The following is a 21,999-nucleotide window of genomic DNA, read 5'->3' as shown; positions in this document are numbered from 1 at the left end:
GTTAAGAAAATTATAGCTTAGGACATGTAATTCTTCTGGCATAATTTGATTGATGTTTGATTGCTGGGTAATTGTAATCAAGCATTAGGCAATGAAGCAATTGTTTATTTCTTAGGCAAGAACAACAGATACAAACGCTCAGGCATGGGAGTTGTCTTTACCTAAGGGTGTCTATCAGTCAGGAACGCAGACTTCTTGCTATTCTCTGCCTTTCTGAAAAATAAAAAGATCCAGCTTTCAAGCAGTTGTCCTATCCTTGCGCCGGAGCTCTCCCAGCGGGAAAATCGATTCCTCGAAAGAAAGGCATTTTGACACCTTTCAACACTATCATTAAGTGTTTTGACACCTTTCAACACTATCATTAAGTGTTGTACCTTATGATTCTTGATTCTTAACGAATGTACCTTTTCTTTATGTATACTGAGAGTATTTACACCAAGACAAATTCCTTGTGTGTCCAGTCACACTTGGCCAATAAAGTATTCTATTACACTTTCGGGAAGAAAACGCTCGCGCTATAGTAACAAAGGGAAGCCCGGGGCGCCTACTCATCTCTGAGCAAGACTCTGAGCTTGGCTCTCCCCGCCCCTGCCCGGCTGCTTTTTCGTATCCCGGTTATATCTGGCAGGGCGGGAAGTTTAGGGCAAGTCTCTTTATCTCTCTCTCTCTCTCTCTCTCTGCCTGAGGCAACAGCGGCAGGTGGTGGTTCTGTTGTCGGGAGGCGCATCGCAGCCAAACAGTCACACGCGGAAGTCCGGCCGCCTGGAGCACTCAGGCTGGAAGTAGGAATTGGAAGTAGGGACCCGGGAGCCTGAAAGGACGCCCCCAAAGGCCCTCCGCCACAGCTCCTAAAGTTCGGTCAGCGACCGAGGGAGTCATAGATCCGAAGCCAGGAGCGCTCGCTCGCCTCCAGGGCCTGTTGCGCGAGAGCAGCGTCGGAGATCTCCCGCCACCATGCCGGTAAGAGGGCAGAACTTGCAGGTCGAGTGGGCGCGCAAAGGTAGCCGGAGGGGCAGCCCTAAGTAGCCGAGCCCACTTCGGAGACTCCCGCTACACCGGGCGAGTTGTGGTCCCTTCGCTCCCTCTGTAGATCGGGGCCCAGCAGGGGACCGCACAGGTTCAAAGCGGGGCGGCGCGCGGGGCCGAACCACAACCGAGTTGTGATTTTTGTGGAACGTTTTGGAGCCGAGGGAAGTGGTGAATGAGATCAATATTGAACTCCCGCAGCTAAAGTGAACTGCATCCCGCCCTTTCAGGTGCACCTCCAGATATCTTTCGATTGTTGCGTGCCAGGGGGCACCTGCGAGACCGGGAATTAAGCGACGCCCTCTCTAATAAATCCCACTGAACCGAATTACATCGGAGAGCAGGCGCGTTTGTCGAGGCTTTTTCGGTCTTCCTTTGCGTCGGATCGAATCCGTTACACATTTTTCAAGACTTTTTTTTCTTCTGAGTAATATGTAAGCAGACTTTGGAGTCGGGGTTAAGGCATCACGCCGGGGGCACTTTATTTCAGCCTTAAGATAGAAGAAGAAGACAGAAAATGTGATCATGAAATTAAAAATCTTGCCAAGAAAACTGCAAGGGCTCGTTTATGGGCAATCTCTGAGAAAGAAGAAAAAATAAATAGAGTGAAACGTTTGCACTGTTGGACACCCCCCCCCCCCAACATTCATATTCTGGTTATGGCTGAAAATATGATAAATATTTCACTTTTACTTAGAAATTTTTTTGCTTAGGTTTCATATTACAACTGGAAATTTTTATAGAAAATTTGATAGGATTTTATAGAAAGATACAGTTGGTTTATAATTTAAAATTGATTGATCATTCCTTGGAGAAAAACTATTAGTTATGTTTATAAAGACAAATGCAATCATCGTTTACAGAGGCTAGATTTCACTTGAATTGAAGAGCTGTGCAGCCCAGTCTTGCACATGTTTCCTCAGAGTTTGGTGAGTGTTACAAAAGTTTATTAGTTTCTCTATTTGATTAGCTAACATCCTGATTTCAGGGAAGGTGACTGTTGATACCTGGGAACTTAAAGATGGTTATCCTATACACTCATGCAATTAAAGTTTCCCAAGAGTTTCATACCGCTTTAGGCTCAGTTGATGGTTTACATCAGAGGCAGGTTCCTGAGGCTAAAGCTGTCTCTCTATTCTGGGTTATCTAATCCTTATTTGATACAGAGCTGCAGGAGCAGGTTGAAAATAAACCCGAAGTTTATATAACTAGAAATCAGTGTACAAAACCCAGTCTGAGTAGTAGTGCATTTTCTCTGAATCATCTTTCTGTTAGAAGCATTGGAAACCAAATAGCATTATTATACGTTGTATTTATGCAACATACTAAGGCATATATCAGCTTTGGAAGTCATTTTGAGAGTTGATGCTCCCACAAGCCTGAGAAAGTGGGAGAAGGGGATTTTTAATTGAGTAGCTGTAAGTAGACAAAAAAAATTTCTTTTGTTAGTTCAAGGTCATTGAGTATTGCGCAGAATGAAATAATAATCTGACTTTAGGACAGATTGTGATTGGGCCATGTGATGTGATGACGGCCAAGTAGGGGATGGATTTGTAGTTTGAATATTGAAAGAAGCCCGAAAACTTTCAGATTCGGGATTCCACAGATGTGCCAGTTTACACATCTGTAAACAGATGTGGAAGGCAATGTCCCCTTTAAGCAACAAAGTCAATTTGCAGGGGAAATAAGACCACTTAGGGTTCTCAAGTCTCTAGGAAGAGAACCAATAAGCAACTTGATTGAATCTAACTTGACCTGCTTTGATCAATATTTTATAGCTCTTTTGCAAGCCTAAACTCCAATACAGCCACAGAACTGATATACTACCTTAAGTGGCCAAAAGGGTTTTCCAGTAGTAATTGTTGGAAGAGATGCTGGATGTATTTGCATCATACACAAACCTAATTATGTTTCAGCAGAGAGTCATGATAATCGGTCAGTATGATCAGTTTTTAGGTCAGTGTATCAGGTAAGCCCCCCAAATTAGAGTCTGTTTACACATCTGTTTACACATCCAAATAAAAGTTCCTTTGAGATATGTCCATCTCGGAGTTATTGATTGGAATGGAGGTTTGCTGGAACGCTGACAGCATAATTTGGAACATAGTTCCAAATTATGGAATAGAACAAAATGACTGGGTTCACAAGATCATAAATCAGACAGGTCTTGTTTGCCCTTCTCAATAGCACTGTGTACCATATCTGCACTGCAAAAGTCCAGGTGCTCAATAAATGGCAACAAAGTTAAACAGCAGCAGGTACTCCTTGCTTTAATGGCACAATAATTTGAAGTTACTATTGCCAGAGAACAGGTGCTTTAGAACCCATAAACCATCTCTGGCCATCATAAATGGTTGTGCTGCCCTGCAGTCCCATAACCACATGTTGGGCATGTCAGCTTTATGACCCATCAAGGCATTCCATGGTCATGTGACCATGATTTATGATTTTCTTTTGGTTTGGTTTTGTGTCATGCCCCTGGTAGAGTCTGACACTGAGGAAGAGGAGGAACAGCCAACAGGGAGTGGGAGTGTGGCTCCAGAGGTGGTGGAGAAGATTGGGGAAGGGCAGAGGCCGGCTGAGCAGTCAGAGGAGGATCCAGGCCCATCCCCTATCCATCCTAGGTCACGCAGGGAGAAGAGGATCAGGGAAAAGCGAGGTCTACTCAAGAGATTATCATGATTCTCCTCGTGGCTTGCAGGTAGGAGCTACTTATATGTATATAAGTTTGCAACTGCGCAGTTAGAATTGCTGGAGTCAATTAGTGTTTACCTTGAAAGAGGTTTATCTTTGCTGGTGTTCTTCCCATGGACTTTTCTCGGTTATTTTCCTGGAGTTGATGATTAGTTATGTCGGCTTTCTTCAGAACTCTCATCAATGCAGTTTGTTCTGGTTTTCTGTTTGCCTCATTATCTACTTTTGTTTTGAAAGGTTTGGGGTTATTTTTGAGAGACTACGGGTCATCACATTTTGCTTGTTTAGATTATCTTCTAGAACTGTATTTCTTAAACTTCTTTGAGGACTCTTTCTCATTTTTTAAATTTATGCAGGAGCCCAAAAGAGGCTTATGTGGATGTTGAACTGCTCTCCTCCATGGATTATAAATGATAACAGATCGCTTCCTGTAATATGCTAACACCCAGGGTAAAAATGCTAAAATGCAAAGGATAAATATTGACTCAGCTATTTTACAGTTTATCTATAGGATGGATTGTAAATCAGATTATGCCTGATCAAATTACAGGTGATTTATAGAACAGCATAATAAAAAAGTAGTGTGCCCTTTCCATTTTCAGTTTCTCTGTATATTATTTGAACCATCTTTGAGCCGCCACCTCATAACTTTCTCATTTTGATTGTTAAAAATAGATCCATCCTGCATATAAGCTTTGGACTGTATTTTGAATCTCAATTAATTTAACACATTTTAGCAGAACTTGGTCCCTTGAGTCACAGACAGAAGAAATATATTTAGCCTTGAATAGAAATTGGGTTCAAATGAGAAAGCTGAAATGATGAAAAGTTTTCAAGGTGATGATGATTCATAAAGTAACCTTTTAAAATACAATTATTAATGGAAACTGATGAAGAGTGGCAAGTAAAAACTCCAGGCAACTAAAACGCCTACTATATTTTGTACTTTAGAGGCAAAGTAGGCAAAATATTGAATCATATGCTTGCTGAATTATTGAGAAAGCCAAATAATATCTTAAGTCTGTATGTATTTAATAGATTATAGAAAGGTCTTTGCTTATGTTAATTATGCTCAGCTGTGGAATGTTCTTAGGAAAATGGGAAGTGCAGAATATCAAATTGCCTCATGCAAAACCCGCACCCAATACAGGAAACAGACTGGCTCCTGGTCAGTAAAGGAGTGAGACGAGGCTGTACACTCTCTTCCTTTTTATTATATTCATATTCTGAATGTAGGGGGGGGGGCTGGATGAATATAAAGAATGTGATTTTAACCTTGGAGGAAAAAACAGGAATAACCTGTCTGATGCTGATAAAATTACTCTGATAGCTGAAAATGCAAATGATCTGAAAGCTTCAACACTGAAAGTCAAAGAGCATAGTAGGAAATGGGATTAAAATTAAATACAGGTAGTCCTTGTCTTATGACCACAACTGAGCCCCAGATTTATGTTGTTAAGTGAGATGTTTATTAAGTGAGTTTTGCCCCATTTTACAACCTTTCTTGCCATGGTTGTTAAGTGAATCACTGCAGTTGTTATGTAAGACAGTTGTTAAGTGAATCTGGTTCCCCATTGATTTTGATGCTTCGTTGCTAGACAGTGACTTTTTCCAGTATCAGGTTTTTCTCTCCAATTTTTAATATTCTTAGTCTTGTGTACATTGCAGTTTCCCAGGATTTTCTACATCTAGTACCTGAGTGTAAAAATGGATTAAATGATTATTTAAATGTTGAAATGGATTAGATGTCCAAAGTAAGGTTGAATGCTGTATCTTTTGAAGATCCTCAGTGCCACAGCACCTCTCACCAAAAGTATCAGAAACAGCATCTTTGGCAGGGCTGTCAAACTTGATAATTGCATAAGAAACAGCCATTCCCAAAGCAACATTTCCTCTGAATTCACAACACTACCATAGTAAAAGCCGATACTACAATAATATCTTCTATCTTGATTGTAGTAATTAGTTTAAATATAATTAACCATACTTGTTTCTCTAACCACAGGTCACAGTGCTGATGATAATTAAATGGAGTTATTTATTTAGAGACACCTACTCACAGCCAGCTTGGTAGAGAATATCTATCTTGAGATTTTAACTATGCAGTGGCTGTATTATCCATTGTTTGCTGCAGTGTTCCCCTTACAAAGTGTAGTGGAGTATAGTCCCCCTAAGTTTCATAAATCAAAAATTTATTAAAGCTAGCGCATGTATTGGGACACAACAATATTATCCAACTAAATAAGTCAATAGTGAACTGAACTTCTTAGCATACAAAATACATATATATCAGTAGATTCATAACGACTAATACAATAATAATAATAACAGCAATTATGGTTCTCTAGGCCAGCATGTCATTCTTCTGAAATATGGAGGAGAATCCTACAGCAATGGGTTGCTGAAGAAAGTTCTTCTAATCTCATTTTCTATTATGGTATCCCCCTCTTCCCCAGAGTCCTAAGCTGTAAAATGTGTGTGGGGTTTTGTTTTTGTTTTGGTGGCATCTTGGTTCTTGTGAGAAATTAGATAATTATGATTATATAGTACTTTGTGATGGTTAAGTAAATAATCATTTAGTGCAAGATGTACACTCAACCACTCATCCCTGAACAGTTTTCTGTGTTTCTCCTGTAGGAGCATCTTCATGTGTCAACTGGCCTATTTTGGGATTTTTCCTGAGTATTTTCTACCAATTGAGTGTTTCCTCCCTAAATATGATTATTCTTTGATCCTCAAGAGAAATTCAAGCCTTATAACATCTCATTCTTCAGTGTGAATGATGCAATTTTGCTTACATAAGGAGTTATACTGAGAAGCAGTTTGCTATTAATCATACAAAAGTCATCTTTACAAAATGTTCTTGTCTGAAGTACTCTTATTCATAGTTCATATCATAGTGGTTTTTCTCCCAGAATTTTTTTTATTTTATTACATTCCACCCTATTCTATTCCCCCATTCTTTTCCTGTTTCCCCATACTAATAGGTGGGCAGAATTTCATGCTTGCTGATTTTGCTTGGTATTCAGTAGATTGGTTCCCACTTCTGTCATTTCCACTATCTTTTTTTTTGTATGAATAGAGTTTATAAGTACTTATTATATACTTGAACAAAACTATGTCAATGCAAATTAGTATATTCTGTTTTTTTTTAAATGTGCACTATACAAGAAATGAGTCACTTTCTCAGAAATAATTTCTGTTGCATCCTATTTCTATTCATCCTAGAAGAAAAAAGGCAAATGTCCAAACACCAAGTAATATAGAGGGGAACCACTTGCTGACAATAACCTGAAACTGCTCTATAAGCAACCAGAGATGAGCCTATCAAGAGGCCATCAGAGGTGTTACAGTAATCTGGAGACATTCCGAGTTTACAATACATTCCGCATGCATCCCCTAGGAGGGGGCATTCCTAGTCTTTATGTAATCTATTGGCAAACTGGCTTGAATGAGGCTCAAGATCATCCTTCCAACATTAGTTAACGCTGGAGATGGGCAAAGCTGAAGGACAAATCTGTAGTCATTTGGTAGTGTCTCAAAGATCTTTTGGGCTTCTTGAAGGTAAAACTGTAGAATGTGGTTCCGATTGGGAGAACATATTTTTCCTAGGTAGTGGATTGCATGCCATGGGATGTTGGCTTAGAACAGGGGTGGGCAAACTACGGCCCGCGGGCCACATCTGGCCCATTGGTCATTTTAATACGGCCTGCCTCTGAAAAAAACATTCCCCTCTGAAAAAAAAATTGGGGCCGGCCAAAAGAGACCCGCGCTGCGTGCCAGAAAATCGCACACACAGCATGGAGCTGGGCAGCGCTTCCCTGGTGGCAGGGCCGAGGTCGCCGCCCAGGGAATGCCCACTGCTTTCCCTCTGCCCGGGCTCCGCTCAGGTGTCCGGCTGGGGCTGTCAGGAGTTGCTACTGTGGGAGCAGCTCCACGTGGCTCCAGTCCCGCGTTGCCTTGGGAAGGGAAAGGCAAAACCAGGACCCGCTGAGCCTGAGCCTCCGGTGCCGCTGCTGCCGTTGCAAAGCGCCACCGCGGCTCTTCCTTTTTGCCTTTCCCTTCCCGAGGCAACGCGGGACTGGAGCCGCGCGGAGCTGCACCGGCGATAGCAACTCCTGACTCAGGGGGCCTCTGAGGGGAGGGGAAGAAGGAGAAGAAGGGGGGAAGGGGGGCAATTCCCAAAAAATCTTGTGCTGACCTGGCCCGTCTGTCAAATTTTAAGTCAATGTGGCCCCCAAGCCAAAAAGTTTGCCCACCCCTGGCTTAGAAGGAAGTCTCTACATAAGAGATCCTAGCATGCATAGAAAATTTTGAGTGTGCTTGGGATAAAAGTGGAATTAGTTGCCCTTGTGGCATTCTGGCCAAAATAAATGCTAAAACAGAGTGATGTGTCATTTGCCATATGCTGGAGATTATATTCATAGCTTCCAATTTATGTAATAGGATTTATAATGTAACATATTTTAATCCAATACATTTCATGTCGCTTCTCAGAGAATTTTATGAACGCTATTTTGATGTTCCAAAATGCCATTGTTATCTTGGAAAAGGTATGGCCTGCCTTTTGCTTCATACTTTCTGCTCAGTTGTATATCTGCTCCCAAAATAATAAATTGCAAACCAGAGGGCCTGGTCCTCTCAAAGGGAAAGTGATATTTCAAAGATGTTTTATGACAAAGTGATGATCACAACACAGTCTCTAAATAAGAAAAATATATAAAACATTATTTTAAGACTGTTGCTAGCTTCCCACATTGCCCTACATCAAGGCTTACAGCACTCAACTTGACTCACAACTGAAGTTCATGTAATAAGCTCAAACTGCACTACAGTCAGCAGGATATGTGAATCCAGTATGTTGCAAAACAACAACTATGAAAGCTTAGCCATTGGCTAGCTACACTGTCCGGCAATTTTGAGAGTTCTAATCTCATTACAATGAAAGAATGCTGGATGAGAGAAGGTTCAATACAATCTGTTTGAAATTATACTGAAATGGTGATTGGGCTGCACAGATTCCAACAAAAGTAGACAACAATAAACCATACTTGTTTGCTAAGATCTATTTATTTTTATTTATTTATTTTTTATTTTTATTTATTTTTGTCAATTGCTTACAAGATAATAGGTATAAGTAAAAACATAGTTATGAATACTGTTATGTCCTCGGGCTGACACCAGTTCCCCATCAGGTCCGCAATTCCTGCGGGGCGTTCTTGGCCCCCATTGGCTGGCTCCCTCGACAGTCGGCTATAAAAGCCGGCTGCTAGGTTGAGCCAGCTGCTGTTCACTGGCAGGTCTGCTGTTAGCTGCAGACGCGACAGCCCCTTTATTCCCAGAATAAAGCGTGTTATGAGAAATGCTCTGGTGTGGCCTCCTTCTTCTCCGAACATAACATTGGCGCGAGGATGGGATCTGGCCAACCAGCAGCAATACAAGAGCTGAATATCACGAACCTGAAGCGCTGAGCCGTAGCCGCGCTGCTGAGAGCTCGATCAGCCATTTCAAATGGAAACGAAGCGGAGCACAAATGAGCTACAAGAGAATAGGGCACTGAGAGCCTCAGTCGCCCAGCAGTATCCTAGCAATTGTGCCAGAATTCCGTGTAGCGGAGCCCCAGCACGACGCTCACGACCGCTGAATCTAGGCGCGAAATTCAAATCGCTGTCAGCGCGTAGCTGCAGCTATTGCCGCCTCGCCCTTGTAAGGGCGCGAATTTCAAACAGGCGTCAGTTATAACGCCTGTTCCCAGCCACCAAGGGCTGCAGAGAGCAAGAAACCCAGAGAGATTCCCCGAGCTGAATCACTAGAGCGAAATAGCGCTGCGAGCCGCAGCTGCTACCTGTACAACCCAGAGAGAATTAAATAGCCGAACACTTGTCAAATAGCACTACGAACGGTAGCTGCTACCTTTCCCAGGGCCTGTATTCCCAGTGAGACTTGTTGCTTGCCGCAAACTGAACTAGACATGAATACAAACCGCGTTTCGCCATTTAAGCCAGACGAAGATAAATGGGACTCTTACAAAAACCGATTTAACCATTACATTGACGCTGTGGGTCTGGCCGACGCTACAGACAACAAAAAGAAGTCATTCTTCCTGAGCTATTGTGGGGCCACCGTATTTGACACAACAACAGCACTGCTCGCCCCAAGAGAACTCAAGAATGTCCCATGGTCTGAGCTGCTGGAGACCCTCTCCAATCATTATTCGCCAAAGCCGTCGCAGATCGCGAGAGGCTTCGCCTTTCGCATGAGGAAGCAAGCAGATGGAGAAACCATAAACCAATATATGGCAGCCCTCAGAACCGCAGCCCTGCACTGCGAATTTAAAGGCTACCTTGATGACATGCTCCTAGACCAACTTGTCTGTGGGGTCAAAGATACGAGGCTTCAGAGGCGGTTGTTGGCAAGGAAGGACCTCAACCTCACACAAGCCATAGAAGAAGCCCTGGCTGCAGAGTTGGCAACACAGTCAGCGGCGGAAATACAGGGAAGCAGCCCCAAAACTAACCCAGTCACTGTGCATTCCGAGGAGGCAGTGAACGAAGAAGAGCCTTTCGAGCAATCTGAGGTGCACCGTCTCAAGCCATTTAAGCAGCCACAGGTAGGGGCTAGGCCGAGAGAAGGCAACGCACCTAGGCACACCCAGCTGTGCCTCTCCTGTGGGGGTCCCCATGCCAGGGCAACGTGCAGGTTCAAAACTGCCACCTGCAACAACTGCAGCAGAAGAGGACACATCGCCAGGGTGTGCCAGGCAGCGCATGTGGCTCCACAAAAGCCACCACCTTACCCCTCGGGCCATCCAGGCAAGTAGAAAATTGTTTTACATGCTATCAAGCTAACCATACCTTCGTAACACCCAATAAAATTAAGCTCTCCATTTATTTAGAAGGTAAACCCTGCCAAATGGAGGTTGATACCGGGTCAGCGCTCTCGATCATTTCATGGAGCACACTCAAGAAACTACGTCCCAGCCTGTCCAGAAAGCAGCTGCAGAAGAGTCGCCTATCATTGCGAGACTACCAAGGAAGAACATTCCAGTAATTGGAACAGGCAAGTTCCTAGTAAAATTCAGAACCTTTAAAGGCCACCTGCCATTAGTGGTAGTTGATGGTGCCCTTCCCAGTCTTTTGGGGTTGGATTGGTTCCCCTCTCTTGGCCTTAGCTTAACGGGGTACATGCTGTCTCGTCCTCCGACACCGACTCACTTTTCTCTGATTACGCTGACATTTTCAGCGATGAATTAGGGTGCTACAAGGGCACACCTATTTCTTTCTCAGTAGACCCCCAGGCAGTTCCCATCCGTTTAAAGCCGCGAAGAGTACCATTTGCTCTGCGTTCTAAGCTGGATGCGGAACTAGACAAATTGTTAAGACAAGGGGTAATCGAACCCACGGATTTTGCTAAGTGGGAGACACCTATTGTCACACCCCTTAAAAAGACGGTAGTATAAGAATGTGTTCGGACTACAAGACCACAATTAATCGCTATCTACAGACTAGCGCATACCCAGTGCCAGTAATCCAGCACTTACTGCACACATTCGAACCCGGAACTATATTCGCCAAATTGGACATGTCACAGGCGTACCAACAGTTTCCTGTGGACAGCCAAACGGCGAATTACAAACCATTGTTACCCACAGAGGGGCCTTCCGATGCAAGCGCCTCCAATTTGGTGTGAGTGTCGCCCGGGCATATTCCAGTCGTTAATGGAACGGATCCTACAGGGTCTCCCTGGCGTGGTTCCGTACTTTGATGACATCTTGGTTTCAGCCCGGGACAGAACACAGCTTTTTCTCAGAGTCAGAGGGGTGTTGGACAGATTCAGACAGCATGGCCTCAAACTAAAAAAAGAAAAATGCACTATAGCCACTGGGCAGGTGGACTTTCTTGGGTACCGAATAGACGCCTCCGGCATCCACCCAGTAGAATCGAAGGTTAAAGCCATTCACGAGGCACCCACTCCTTCTTCCAAACCAGAACTACAAGCCTTCCTAGGCCTGCTGAATTTCTATGCATCATTTCTGCCGCACAAGGCATCAGTGGCAGAACCACTGCATAGACTCTTAGATAAAAATGTTCCATGGCACTGGGGACCCAAAGAGGAATACGCTTTCAGGGCAGTCAAGTCACTCCTCACTTCAGACGCTGTCCTGATTCAATTCAACCAGAATCTACCGCTAATTTTGGCAGCAGACGCTTCACCTTTTGGGATTGGGGCCGTATTAAGTCATAGACTACCCAACAGGTCCGAAGCCCCCATCGCGTTCTTCTCCAGAACATTTTCAACGACAGAACGCAATTATAGCCAAATCGACAAAGAGGCCCTAGCTGCCGTAGCCGCGGTTAAAAAATTCCATGAATTTCTGTTCAGGCACAACTTCGAACTGGTTACAGATCACAAACCGCTGCTGGGACTCCTCTCCGGAGAGAAGCAAACACCACAAGTCTTGTCCCCCCCGAATGACAAGATGGACCTTATTCCTGACAGCATATTCATACAAGTTAGTTCACCGTCCAGGAAAGAATCTCAGCCATGCAGACGCCCTCAGCCGATGCCCGCTACCAACGCCCGTGGAGGATCCGGCCCGGTCCACACCATTTTGACACCAGTGAGTTCAGAATTCCAGACACTGCGAGAGACATTGCTTTCCAATCCAGGAAGGACAGACTGGTCGCCCAGGTCCTGGACTGGGTACGGAGGGGTGGCCGGGTAGTAACCCTTCTAACGAATTTTCACCCTTTAAAGTCCGCCAACAGGAACTTTCCAGTTTACAGGGTTGTCTGCTATGGGGGACCAGAGTTGTCATTCGGAAGCACTACGCAGACCCGTCCTGAAGGCATTGCACGAGGGGCACCCGGCATTGTACGAATGAAGGCGTTGGCACGGAGCTATGTATGGTGGCCGGGCATGGACGACGAAATTGCGAAATGGGTAAGCTCCTGCCGTCCCTGTCAAGAATCCCGGCCAGCGCCCCAGTCACCCCTCCCACCAAATGGGAAAGCGCCAACGCACCATGGTCTCGTCTACATGTTGACCTGGCGGCCCATTCCATGGCAAGACATTCCTAATAGTAGTAGATTCATTTTCTAAATGGATCGATGTGGCACTCCTACTCTCAACCACCACACGGCGATCGCCCAAGCACTGACTCGTTTGTTCGTCACACACGGTCTCCCGGACACCATTGTGTCAGATAACGGTCCTCAATTTACGTCCACAGACTTCAGCCGGTATGTCGCCAACCTGGGCATCCGGCACATCCTAACGGCTCCCTTTCACCCCTCGAGCAATGGGTTGGCTGAAAGAGCAGTCAGAACAACCAAAGAGGCCCTCGCCAGGTTCACCCAAGATGATTGGCACTCCAGACTCTCTAGATTCCTTATAAGCCAACACTCGACCCCTTGCACGGTCACAAACAAGTCTCCGGCAGAGTTACTGATGGGCAGACGCTTAAGGACAATACTAGACAGGCTGCACCCTCACTATTGCCCGGACACATCCATTGGGTCTAACAGTAGGGTCAGGAGTTTTGTCTTACAGGAGCAAGTCTTCGCCAGGAATTACGCGGGAGACCCGTTGTGGGTACCTGGCAGGATCGTGGCCATCACGGGGCCCAGGTCGTACCACGTCCAGTTAGAAGACGGGCGCATTTGGCGGAGACACCTGGATCAGTTGAGGAGCCGGCAGAACGGGCACGCCACCACCGACCCAGAGACCACGGCAACATTCCAGACACTGCATCTGGCACCCAGCTGGCACACTCAGAGTGACCTGTCTCCACCAACTGAACTGAGGGAGCAGACGGCTGACCGTGACCACCCTACAGAACCAGCAACCGTCCCCAGCAGTTCCTCTACCGCTCCTGGAGACCGAAACGATTCAACAACCCGGCTGGCGACCGGCGAGCAAGATCGGGTGACTGGACAGCTCCCAATGGACCAAACCCCCGCTGTCCCGAACTCTGTGCCACCCGATCCTGCACCCGAACTACGGCGGTCAGAGCGGCAACACAAACCGCCTTCATACCTTAGAGACTATTCATGTTCGTATCTGGGGGGAAGGGGTGTTATGTCCTCGGGGCTGACACCAGTTCCCCATCAGGTCCGCAATTCCTGCGGGGGCGTTCTTGGCCCCCATTGGCTGGCTCCCTTCGACAGTCGGCTATAAAAGCCGGCTGCTAGGTTGAGCCAGCTGCTGTTCGCTGGCAGGTCTGCTGTTAGCTGCAGACGCGACAGCCCCTTTATTCCCAGAATAAAGCGTGTTATGTGAAGTGCTCTGGTGTGGCCTCCCTTCTTCTCCGAACATAACAAATACATGGATACATATAAGAAAAAAATATATAAAAGAAACAATAGGACAGGGACAGTAGGCACGTTGGTGTGCTTTTGCACACCCCCTACAGACCTCTTAGGAAAGGGGTGAGGTCAATAGCAGACAGTCTAAGGTTAAAGTTTTTGGGGTTTGGGGAAGAAACCACAGAGTCAAGTAGAGTATTCCAGACATTGACCACTCTGTTGCTGAAATCATATTTCCTGCAATCAAGTTTGGTGCGATCTAGTGGTCTTTTAAATTTTTGCTGTTCAAAACTGGTACTAATAGCCTTAGTAGTAGCCTTTCTGCTACTACTTTCTGCTTCCAAATCTTCCTAAACTAAACTTGCTGTGTTTTTCTTAAGATTTTGAAAGTTTTCATGAGGATGTGCTCTAGCTGTAGAACTACTTCTATAAAATGGGATCTAGGCTGCCAAAGTCCTTGTAGAAATGTTTCCAAGAATCAGTTCTATTAAACTGGATACATTTTTTTCCATTTCATTACAAAAAGTTTTATAATGTATTGATAATAAACTTATTTATATGTGATAATGAATATAACATCATCCATTTAAATAACATTTATCATCTTGTGATTTTAAAACCAGTGTAGTTCAGGTACTAATAATACATGATGATCCCATTTTGGGGCCAAGCAATACATCAAGTTATAATTGTCAATATAAAATATAAATATAAAATGATTTAATTTTTTGTCGATATCTTTTCTTCCTTAAAATGCATTTTGCCTTATTGTTGCTGCATACAATTGAGGGTGATTTAAAAGAGGTTGTGGGTATACATATTTCTTTCATATCCCATGTGATAAAATAAAATAATTTGTTTTTGAAACACTGTAAAAGTAGGGTAATAGTGCAGGATGATGTCACTTTCAGATAACATTCAATGTTTTGAAAACAAATGTCCTCTGAAAGACACTTATTGTATTTACCCAGCCCAACATTTCACATTATTGTTGTTATTTGCAAAACTTTTGTTGTGTCTGCTTCTTTGTTTTTTGCTTTTTATTACAAGTGTTCTCCCTTTAGCAAGCAGATCTTTCTTATGTGGTTAAATACAGTAGACTGAGTTTTTATATCACACACAATATGGTTTATTTGGTCTAGATCTTGTAGGTTAGTGCTGTGGTTGTAAATCAAGATTTATGGTATCGTGCATTATATGAAACTAAAAGTTTGAGTGCAATATGTAGATCAGGCCGTTGAGATGAAACCAATGATATCTGCTTAATAAGACTCAGCCAAGACAAAGTAAAATACCTAGGAATAAAAAAATTGGGGGGGGGGGAAGTGGGCAATGTTGGTTGGCAGTTTTGCATATCAAAACATGGATAGTATAAAAGAAAAACATTTTTCATCATTGCCATCTTTTTCTCTAGGATGAAATTCTACTGACGCCATTCCCTTTGGAAGACTATGAAGGACTGATGCCAGTAAGTTATAGATCTGCTACTTTGTTTTAGAAGCCTTTAAAAGTAGTTTTAAAAGTGGATCTAAGGAACATTTTTATTTTAATCTTAAACAGAGATTTAATTATTTATCTGTATATTTATTTATTCATATCCTGCCTTTATTATTATCACAAATAATTCAAGGTGGCAAATATATTCAACACACCTGTCTCCTCCTGTTTGTTCCGACCCAAACCTTGTTCCAAGGAAACAAACACGAAACGGGTAACAGCAAAATCTTTTAATGATTCTTTACAAAATCCGTTCCTTCACAGTTAAAAGGCTGTTTCAAACTAATTGTCTCTGATAAGAATGAGCATTGCCAAGGTTATGCAAGACTGCCAAGAACACTAGATAAAGTTACTAAGAAATATTTCAAACCCAAGGAGTCTCCAAACACCAAGCAAGATATTCCAAATATCCACAAGGCTTGAGTGCAAAAACTTCTTTGCTTCCTGCAAAGAACTCTGGTTTCTCAGCTGGCTTTTATCGCTTAAGGGAGGGCCATAACCTTGCAGCCTTACTCCCGAGTCGTCTGTGCTGCTGCAGCTGTTCTTTCCTTCGAACAGCCCTGTGCGCACACGCACTTGGCACAGGCTCCTCAGGGACCTCTGCATCACTGCTGCCAGCCTCCACAATCTCCAAAGGCCCCATCCCTGCATCACATGCAGACCCCTCATCTAAATCCTCGTTCTCCAAGACCTCAGCCACCCGCACCTGCTGCCGGCAAACCACAACGTTATCCCCCCAAACAAGACACCTGAGAGAGTGACTTGACTGGAGATTGTATGTATCTCAGATTTCACTTTTAAAAAGTTGTCGTTATGATAAGGATCAATCCAAAATTTTCCAATGCAATTATTTTGGCTTCATTTATTTCATAATGCTCCAGTTCTTAAACTGAATAGAAATTATCAATAAGAATGCCTGTGTCATTTAATTCAATTCCCTGCAAGGGACTCCAAGAGCCACCATCTGAGGGACAATACTTTCAAATGGCGGCATTTGGTTGAATTTATCATGCAAATTATTTGGACTTGTTTCTTAGCATTTACATTCATAATTGTTCTTTTCCACAATCCCAGGCAAGGCAGTTTGCAGCATTAAACATAACTTATGCTATTCAGTGAATGATGGTATTCATGGGAAATTCTTTAATGTAGATCTGAGGAATCTTCAGCTCTCTTATGTGCAACAAATTCTACAAAATGCTGGTTTAGATTCCCTTTCTACCTGTATGACCAGATTTTTTGGCATATTCTCAGATTATAGTCATTAATTTTTATCCAGGAGGTGCTTCAGGTTATGGGAGGGTTGTTAAACTTAACCTTGTAAGTAAAATATGTAGGAAATGGAAAGAAGCAAGTATAAATTAGATTTGTTAATGCTAGGGTTAGTAGGCAAAGTGTCAGATGGATCTGAATGCACTGACTTGGTCAAAATTCCATCTTTTAAAAAGGTTAACATCTTATTCAACCCAGATTCATACACTATAGAATAACTTGATGGTTGCATCACAATTTATCTTCATAGGGCTTACTAGACAAACCTCTCCTCAACTATGAATTCTCAAAATGTAAGTCATGCCTTCTTGAGAATTGCAAGCAAAATGAGGAAACTGCACTTCCTTCACCTTTGCCAGAATGCAAAGTCTATTGTGCTCCTAGCAATAGTTTCTCCTGAGGCCTACTACGGTAGTAAGGCAACTCAACCAGAGCCAAGGCACTCTGACCTAATCTCAGTTTCTACTTTCCCAGGCGTGGCTCTTTTCCCTGAAAGATTACACAAGGTACCAAGCTGGCATACTCCTTCTAGAAAACAAAACTATGCTGGCCTCATGAAGTGTCAGCCTTCTGTCAGAAGTAGAACAGTGTGGAGTCTGGATTGCCTGAAGTGGCTGTTCAGGGACAGGATAGAAACCTCTCTGATTGGCACAGGGGAGTTTTATATATACTTAGAGATGCACATGCACAAGTGCAGCCCAATTGGGGCAAACAGACCATCATGAGATCAAATGAAGGGTGATATAAACACACAGAAATAGAAGGAGCTTCTGCCCTATACAAACGAACCCTAGCAGAAGGAATCAATTTTCCTCACCCTTCCTCTTTCAAGGGCAGCAGACAAGAGAAGATATTCCAGGTAGAATGTACACAACACGCTCACACATATCATACAATGAAAGTTACACGGCAGATAATAAACAACAGAAATCCCAGCATTTAACTTACAAAACATATATAAAATGTACACAACTACAGGAAGTGCGAATATCTTGATACATGGCACAAACAAATTGCCTCCAACCATTTACAGTAAATTTACTACCTCGGGCCATATATTTGTGTGTGATGGGAAGCACAGAGCAGATTGCCTATGCTCCACTTTGGGACATGTGAACAGAAGAGTCAAGGATTGGGGCCCTAGAATGGAGCAATAGCCAACATTCTAGACCAGCGGTTGCCAACTGGTGGGCCGCAGCCCATTGGTGGGCCATGAGAAAATTTTGGTGGGTCGCAGAGAAATCTCATCCCCAGAACACCCCCCCCCAAAGCAAATTAATCCAGGCTGCGCAGAAACAGAAGGCTGCACAGCCCACATGGCCCACTGGAACCCTCCCCTGCCCACTTACTTCTTACCCGGCAAACTTGCCTGCTAAATTGCTAATTTTCCTTTTTCTGACCATCATCTGTTCTGCTGTGCTGGGTGATTTAGATTAGCTAGGAAGCAGGAAATGGTTGGATTTCTTGCTTTCTAGCTCATCTTTAGATCTTTGGCTTTGCCAAACAGCTGAACCTCCCTTAGGACTGAAGCTTCTTTTATTCAGTGCAGACTCACGGCAAGCAAATTTGAAAGACTGAGCTAGCCGATGGCAGATAGATAGATCACTGAATGATTCTGTGAGAAACTCAATCTGCCTGCCTGCTTTGCCTAATTTTGGGTAAAAGTTGCTCTTTTTTTAAATAAAAAATTCAATATTTATATATTTATAATATTTACATACAAGCCATGCCCAGCCAGTCACATGACTACCAAACCACACCCACAAATTAGGTCACGCCTACAGAACCGGTTAGTGGTCCCTGGGATTTAAAATTATGAGTTTGGTGGTCTCTGAGGTCCAAAAAGTTGGCGACCCCTGTTCTAGACCACTGCAACTGCCTCTCCCATACGGATGCACAAAGACATTTTTCAAGATTTTTTTTTCTCTGAAGACACAGGCCTGATCAGATATAATTTCAAATTCTTTCTTTGTTTTGCCATCTCCCCACCCCCACTCCCAATGGTTTTGGCTTGATTTTGTCCCTGTTTGCGAAAGCTATTGTACTGATCATCAGAGTTTGGATCACCTTTACATAATTTATTTCCAAAGGTCTGTTGGGTGGAAAAGAATAAAAAGATACAGAGCCAAGAGAATCCATCTGGATTTGTTAATGGTTAGTGTGTTCAGACATTATTGTCTGCTACAAGAATTGGGTTAGAGAACTTGGAATTCTGCAGCAGTCTGAACACCATCTTTACCTGGACCTTGAATGGTTGTACATTCCATCTTTTAAAGATAGGTGTCAGTGCAGTCAGAAATCATGATAGTCATAGCTTAAGGCAGTGACTAATTCTTCTTAAGTCTGTCCTGTATAAATATCTTGATTAAAGAAGATTAAAGAATCAATTTATGGGCTATTTTTACAATACCATTGACATTGGATAGATGTCCAGAATCACTCACATAATTTTATGGGGCACTGATATATTATCTTCCAGCTGGAACATACTGTTATTTGGCAGTCCACGTTTCCATTTTTTCCTTACCAAGAAAACTCCCTTAAGATACTGAGGAAAAAATCCCAATATCCATGCAATGCATTTGATTGCTAGCACCAAGAGTTCCTCAAATAGTTTTCAGTTTCATCTAGATTTATCACTGCATCCTTTGGAATTCCTTTTTAAAAATTCAAATTCATTTATTTCTTCCAAAGAAAATTTGCTCAAGATACTATGATTCAAGGGAAACAAATAAAAAATACTTCCCCAATTTTTCATTTTTTAAAAAAATTCCTAAATAACCCTCACATCATAAACTTTCTAAGAGTCAAGATACTCATTAAAATAATCATTTTCTATTTTAAAGAAATTGGCAAACCATTTTTATACTGTTGCTATGAAAATTACGCAAATGTAGTTGTCAGAAGGAATCAAGCTTGGCTCCAGGGAATGTTTACTTTTTAGCTTGAAACTCCTTATGGTCTTTAAAACTGGCTGAAAAAAAATCAGCATCAATGTAAAAAATCTAACCTTTCTCCAAAGAGTAATTTGACATCAAATAAAGGAAATTTTAATTCTACAAAGATTTTTTTAAATTACTTATATACAGTGACAATAGTTGATAATATCTGAACACACTAATTCTTATAAAAATCAAGAGGATATTCACTTTTTTGACAATTTACAAAGAAATCTATGTAGCGAGAATTATATCACATTTTTTGGCAAAAACAATTAGCTGTCAGTCACTCTTATGTGCAATTCCCAGATCTCTGAATGCTATATATCATCCATAATACTTTCATTTCTTCTTTAGCAGTTCATCTTCTATCAGAACGAGAGCTTTTTTTTTTTTTGGATAAACAGGAAAATCCACTGGTACACTGAATGCTCTGTTTCAATAAATATAGCATCATTGTCAAAGAAGTCAATTTGTTTTGAAGTAAGAATTATTATTTTTGGTGTTTTTTAAAAATAAAACAAAGAATATCAGAATGTTTATCATTTCCTCAGGTGTATGCATTGGCTGTTTGAATAAAAAATGGTATGAACAAAACTTGCATAGGTTCAATTAATCTATTCAATGTTTGATGAAAACATTTTGAACAATCCTGCTGGCTCAGTTTATTTGACATTCTCATGTTGCATTGATATTTTATTTTGCAATGAAAAAGAGGAACTAATTGTTAGGAGTGCAGGCAGGGGTTCAAATTCTGCAAAATGGAAGGGGCACAAGGGACATTTGCATCTTTTATATATGCTTGTGTGTTATTCTGCCCACCATTTTACAAGTTTTGGTTTTCCCCTCTCCTAAATGCCCTCCCCAGTAAGAATTCTTAGTGAATGGGAGGAATGTAAGGCTCACTGTTGGGATACAACTTTACTTGGTTGTTTAGAACAATGACTCCTAAAGTGAGTGGTACCGCCCCCTGGGGGGCAGTGGGATGCCTTAGGGGGGCACTAAGAGGCAAGGGGGGCGGCAGGGGGTGCTAAGAGGCGGCAGGGGGGCATTCAAGGCGCTGGCCCCACAGGGTCACCCATTGACTGTTGCACTGCTCCGGAGCCGGCGCCTCGAATGCCCCCCTGCCACCTCTTAGCGCCTCTTTGCCGCCCCCCTTGGGGATGCTAAGAGGCAGCAGGGGGGCATTTGAGGTGCCGGCCCCACAGGGTCACTCATTGACTGTTGCACTGCTCCGGAGCTGGTGCCTCAAACGCCCCCCTGCCACCTCTTAGCATCCCCAAGGGGGCCGGCAGAAGGGCGCTAAGAGGCAGTAGGAGGGTGTTCAAGGCACCAGCTGTTGCACTATTCCGGAGCCGGTGCCTCGAATACGGCAGTGGTGGCATGTTACGTGCCGCCACGGCCGCATTCAACACATCCCCCGCCACCTCTTAGCATCCCCAAGGGGGCCGGTAGAGGGGTGCTAAGAGATGGCAAGGGGTGTTCGAGGTGCCAGCTCTGGAGCAGTGCAACAGTCAGTGGGTGAACCTGCAGGGCTGGTGCCTTGAACGCCCCCCTGCTGCCTCTTAGCTTCCCCAAGGGGGCCAGCAGAAGGGTGCTAAGAGGCAGCAGGGGGGCGTTCGAGGCACCGGCTGTTGCACTGCTCCGGAGCCGGTGCCTCGAATGCGGCAGTGGTGGCACGTTACATGCCACCGCGGCCACATTTTGACGCGCCGCCTCCCTGCCACCTCTTAGCATCCCCAAGGGGCCTGGCAGAGGGGCGCTAAGAGGTGGCAGGGGGGCGTTTGAGGTGCCAGTCCTGCAGGCCCATTGACTGTTGTACCGCACCAAAGCTGGTGGCTCGAATGCAGCAGCACGTTGGGAAAAACTGCCACCATCGCTTTCCCAAAGTGCCGCCGCTGTTGCATTCTGTCTGTCCATTCATCTGTCCATCCATCCATCTATCCATCCAACCATCCAAAAGGTCTGTCCGTCTGTCTGCCTGCTTTCCTGCCTACCTACCTACCTGCCTGTCTTTCTGTCTACCTAACTACCTATCTATCTACCAATATAGATCTATCTACCTACCTACCTATCCATACATTCGTCCAAAAGGTCTGTCTGTCTGTCTTCCTGCCTGCCTACCTACCTACTTACCTATTTATCTACCAATATCTCTATCTCTCTCTCTCTCTCCCTCCTTCCCTCCCTACCTGTCTCTCTATCTATCCATCCATCCACCCATGTTCGAAGCGCCGGCCCCGCAGGCACATCGGGAAAGTAGA

At 43.6% G+C, this 21,999-nt stretch overlaps 1 protein-coding gene across 2 annotated transcripts in view; it reads left to right on the top strand.

The window, feature by feature from the left end:
* The first annotated feature begins 671 nt into the window (after positions 1-671).
* The window catches only part of ANO9 (anoctamin 9), a 69,333-nt gene continuing 48,005 nt past the window's right edge, over positions 672-21,999 (top strand). The window contains exons 1-2 of one of the 2 annotated variants that reach the window (XM_087920896.1): positions 672-960; positions 15,442-15,495. In XM_087920896.1, coding sequence (XP_087777022.1) covers positions 955-960; positions 15,442-15,495 — 60 coding nt within the window. In that variant the 5' untranslated portion in view covers positions 672-954. The remainder of the gene's footprint in view (positions 961-15,441; positions 15,496-21,999) is intronic. The other variant, XM_087920897.1, reaches the window with a different exon arrangement.

Source organism: Pseudonaja textilis, chromosome 1, assembly GCF_049901715.1.
Source record: "Pseudonaja textilis isolate UNSWEBS1 chromosome 1, rPseTex1.2, whole genome shotgun sequence".
NCBI classification, from domain to species: Eukaryota; Metazoa; Chordata; class Lepidosauria; order Squamata; family Elapidae; genus Pseudonaja; species Pseudonaja textilis.
The sequence above is the reverse complement of the archived record's forward strand: the minus strand, read 5'-3'. Positions and strand labels throughout refer to the sequence as shown.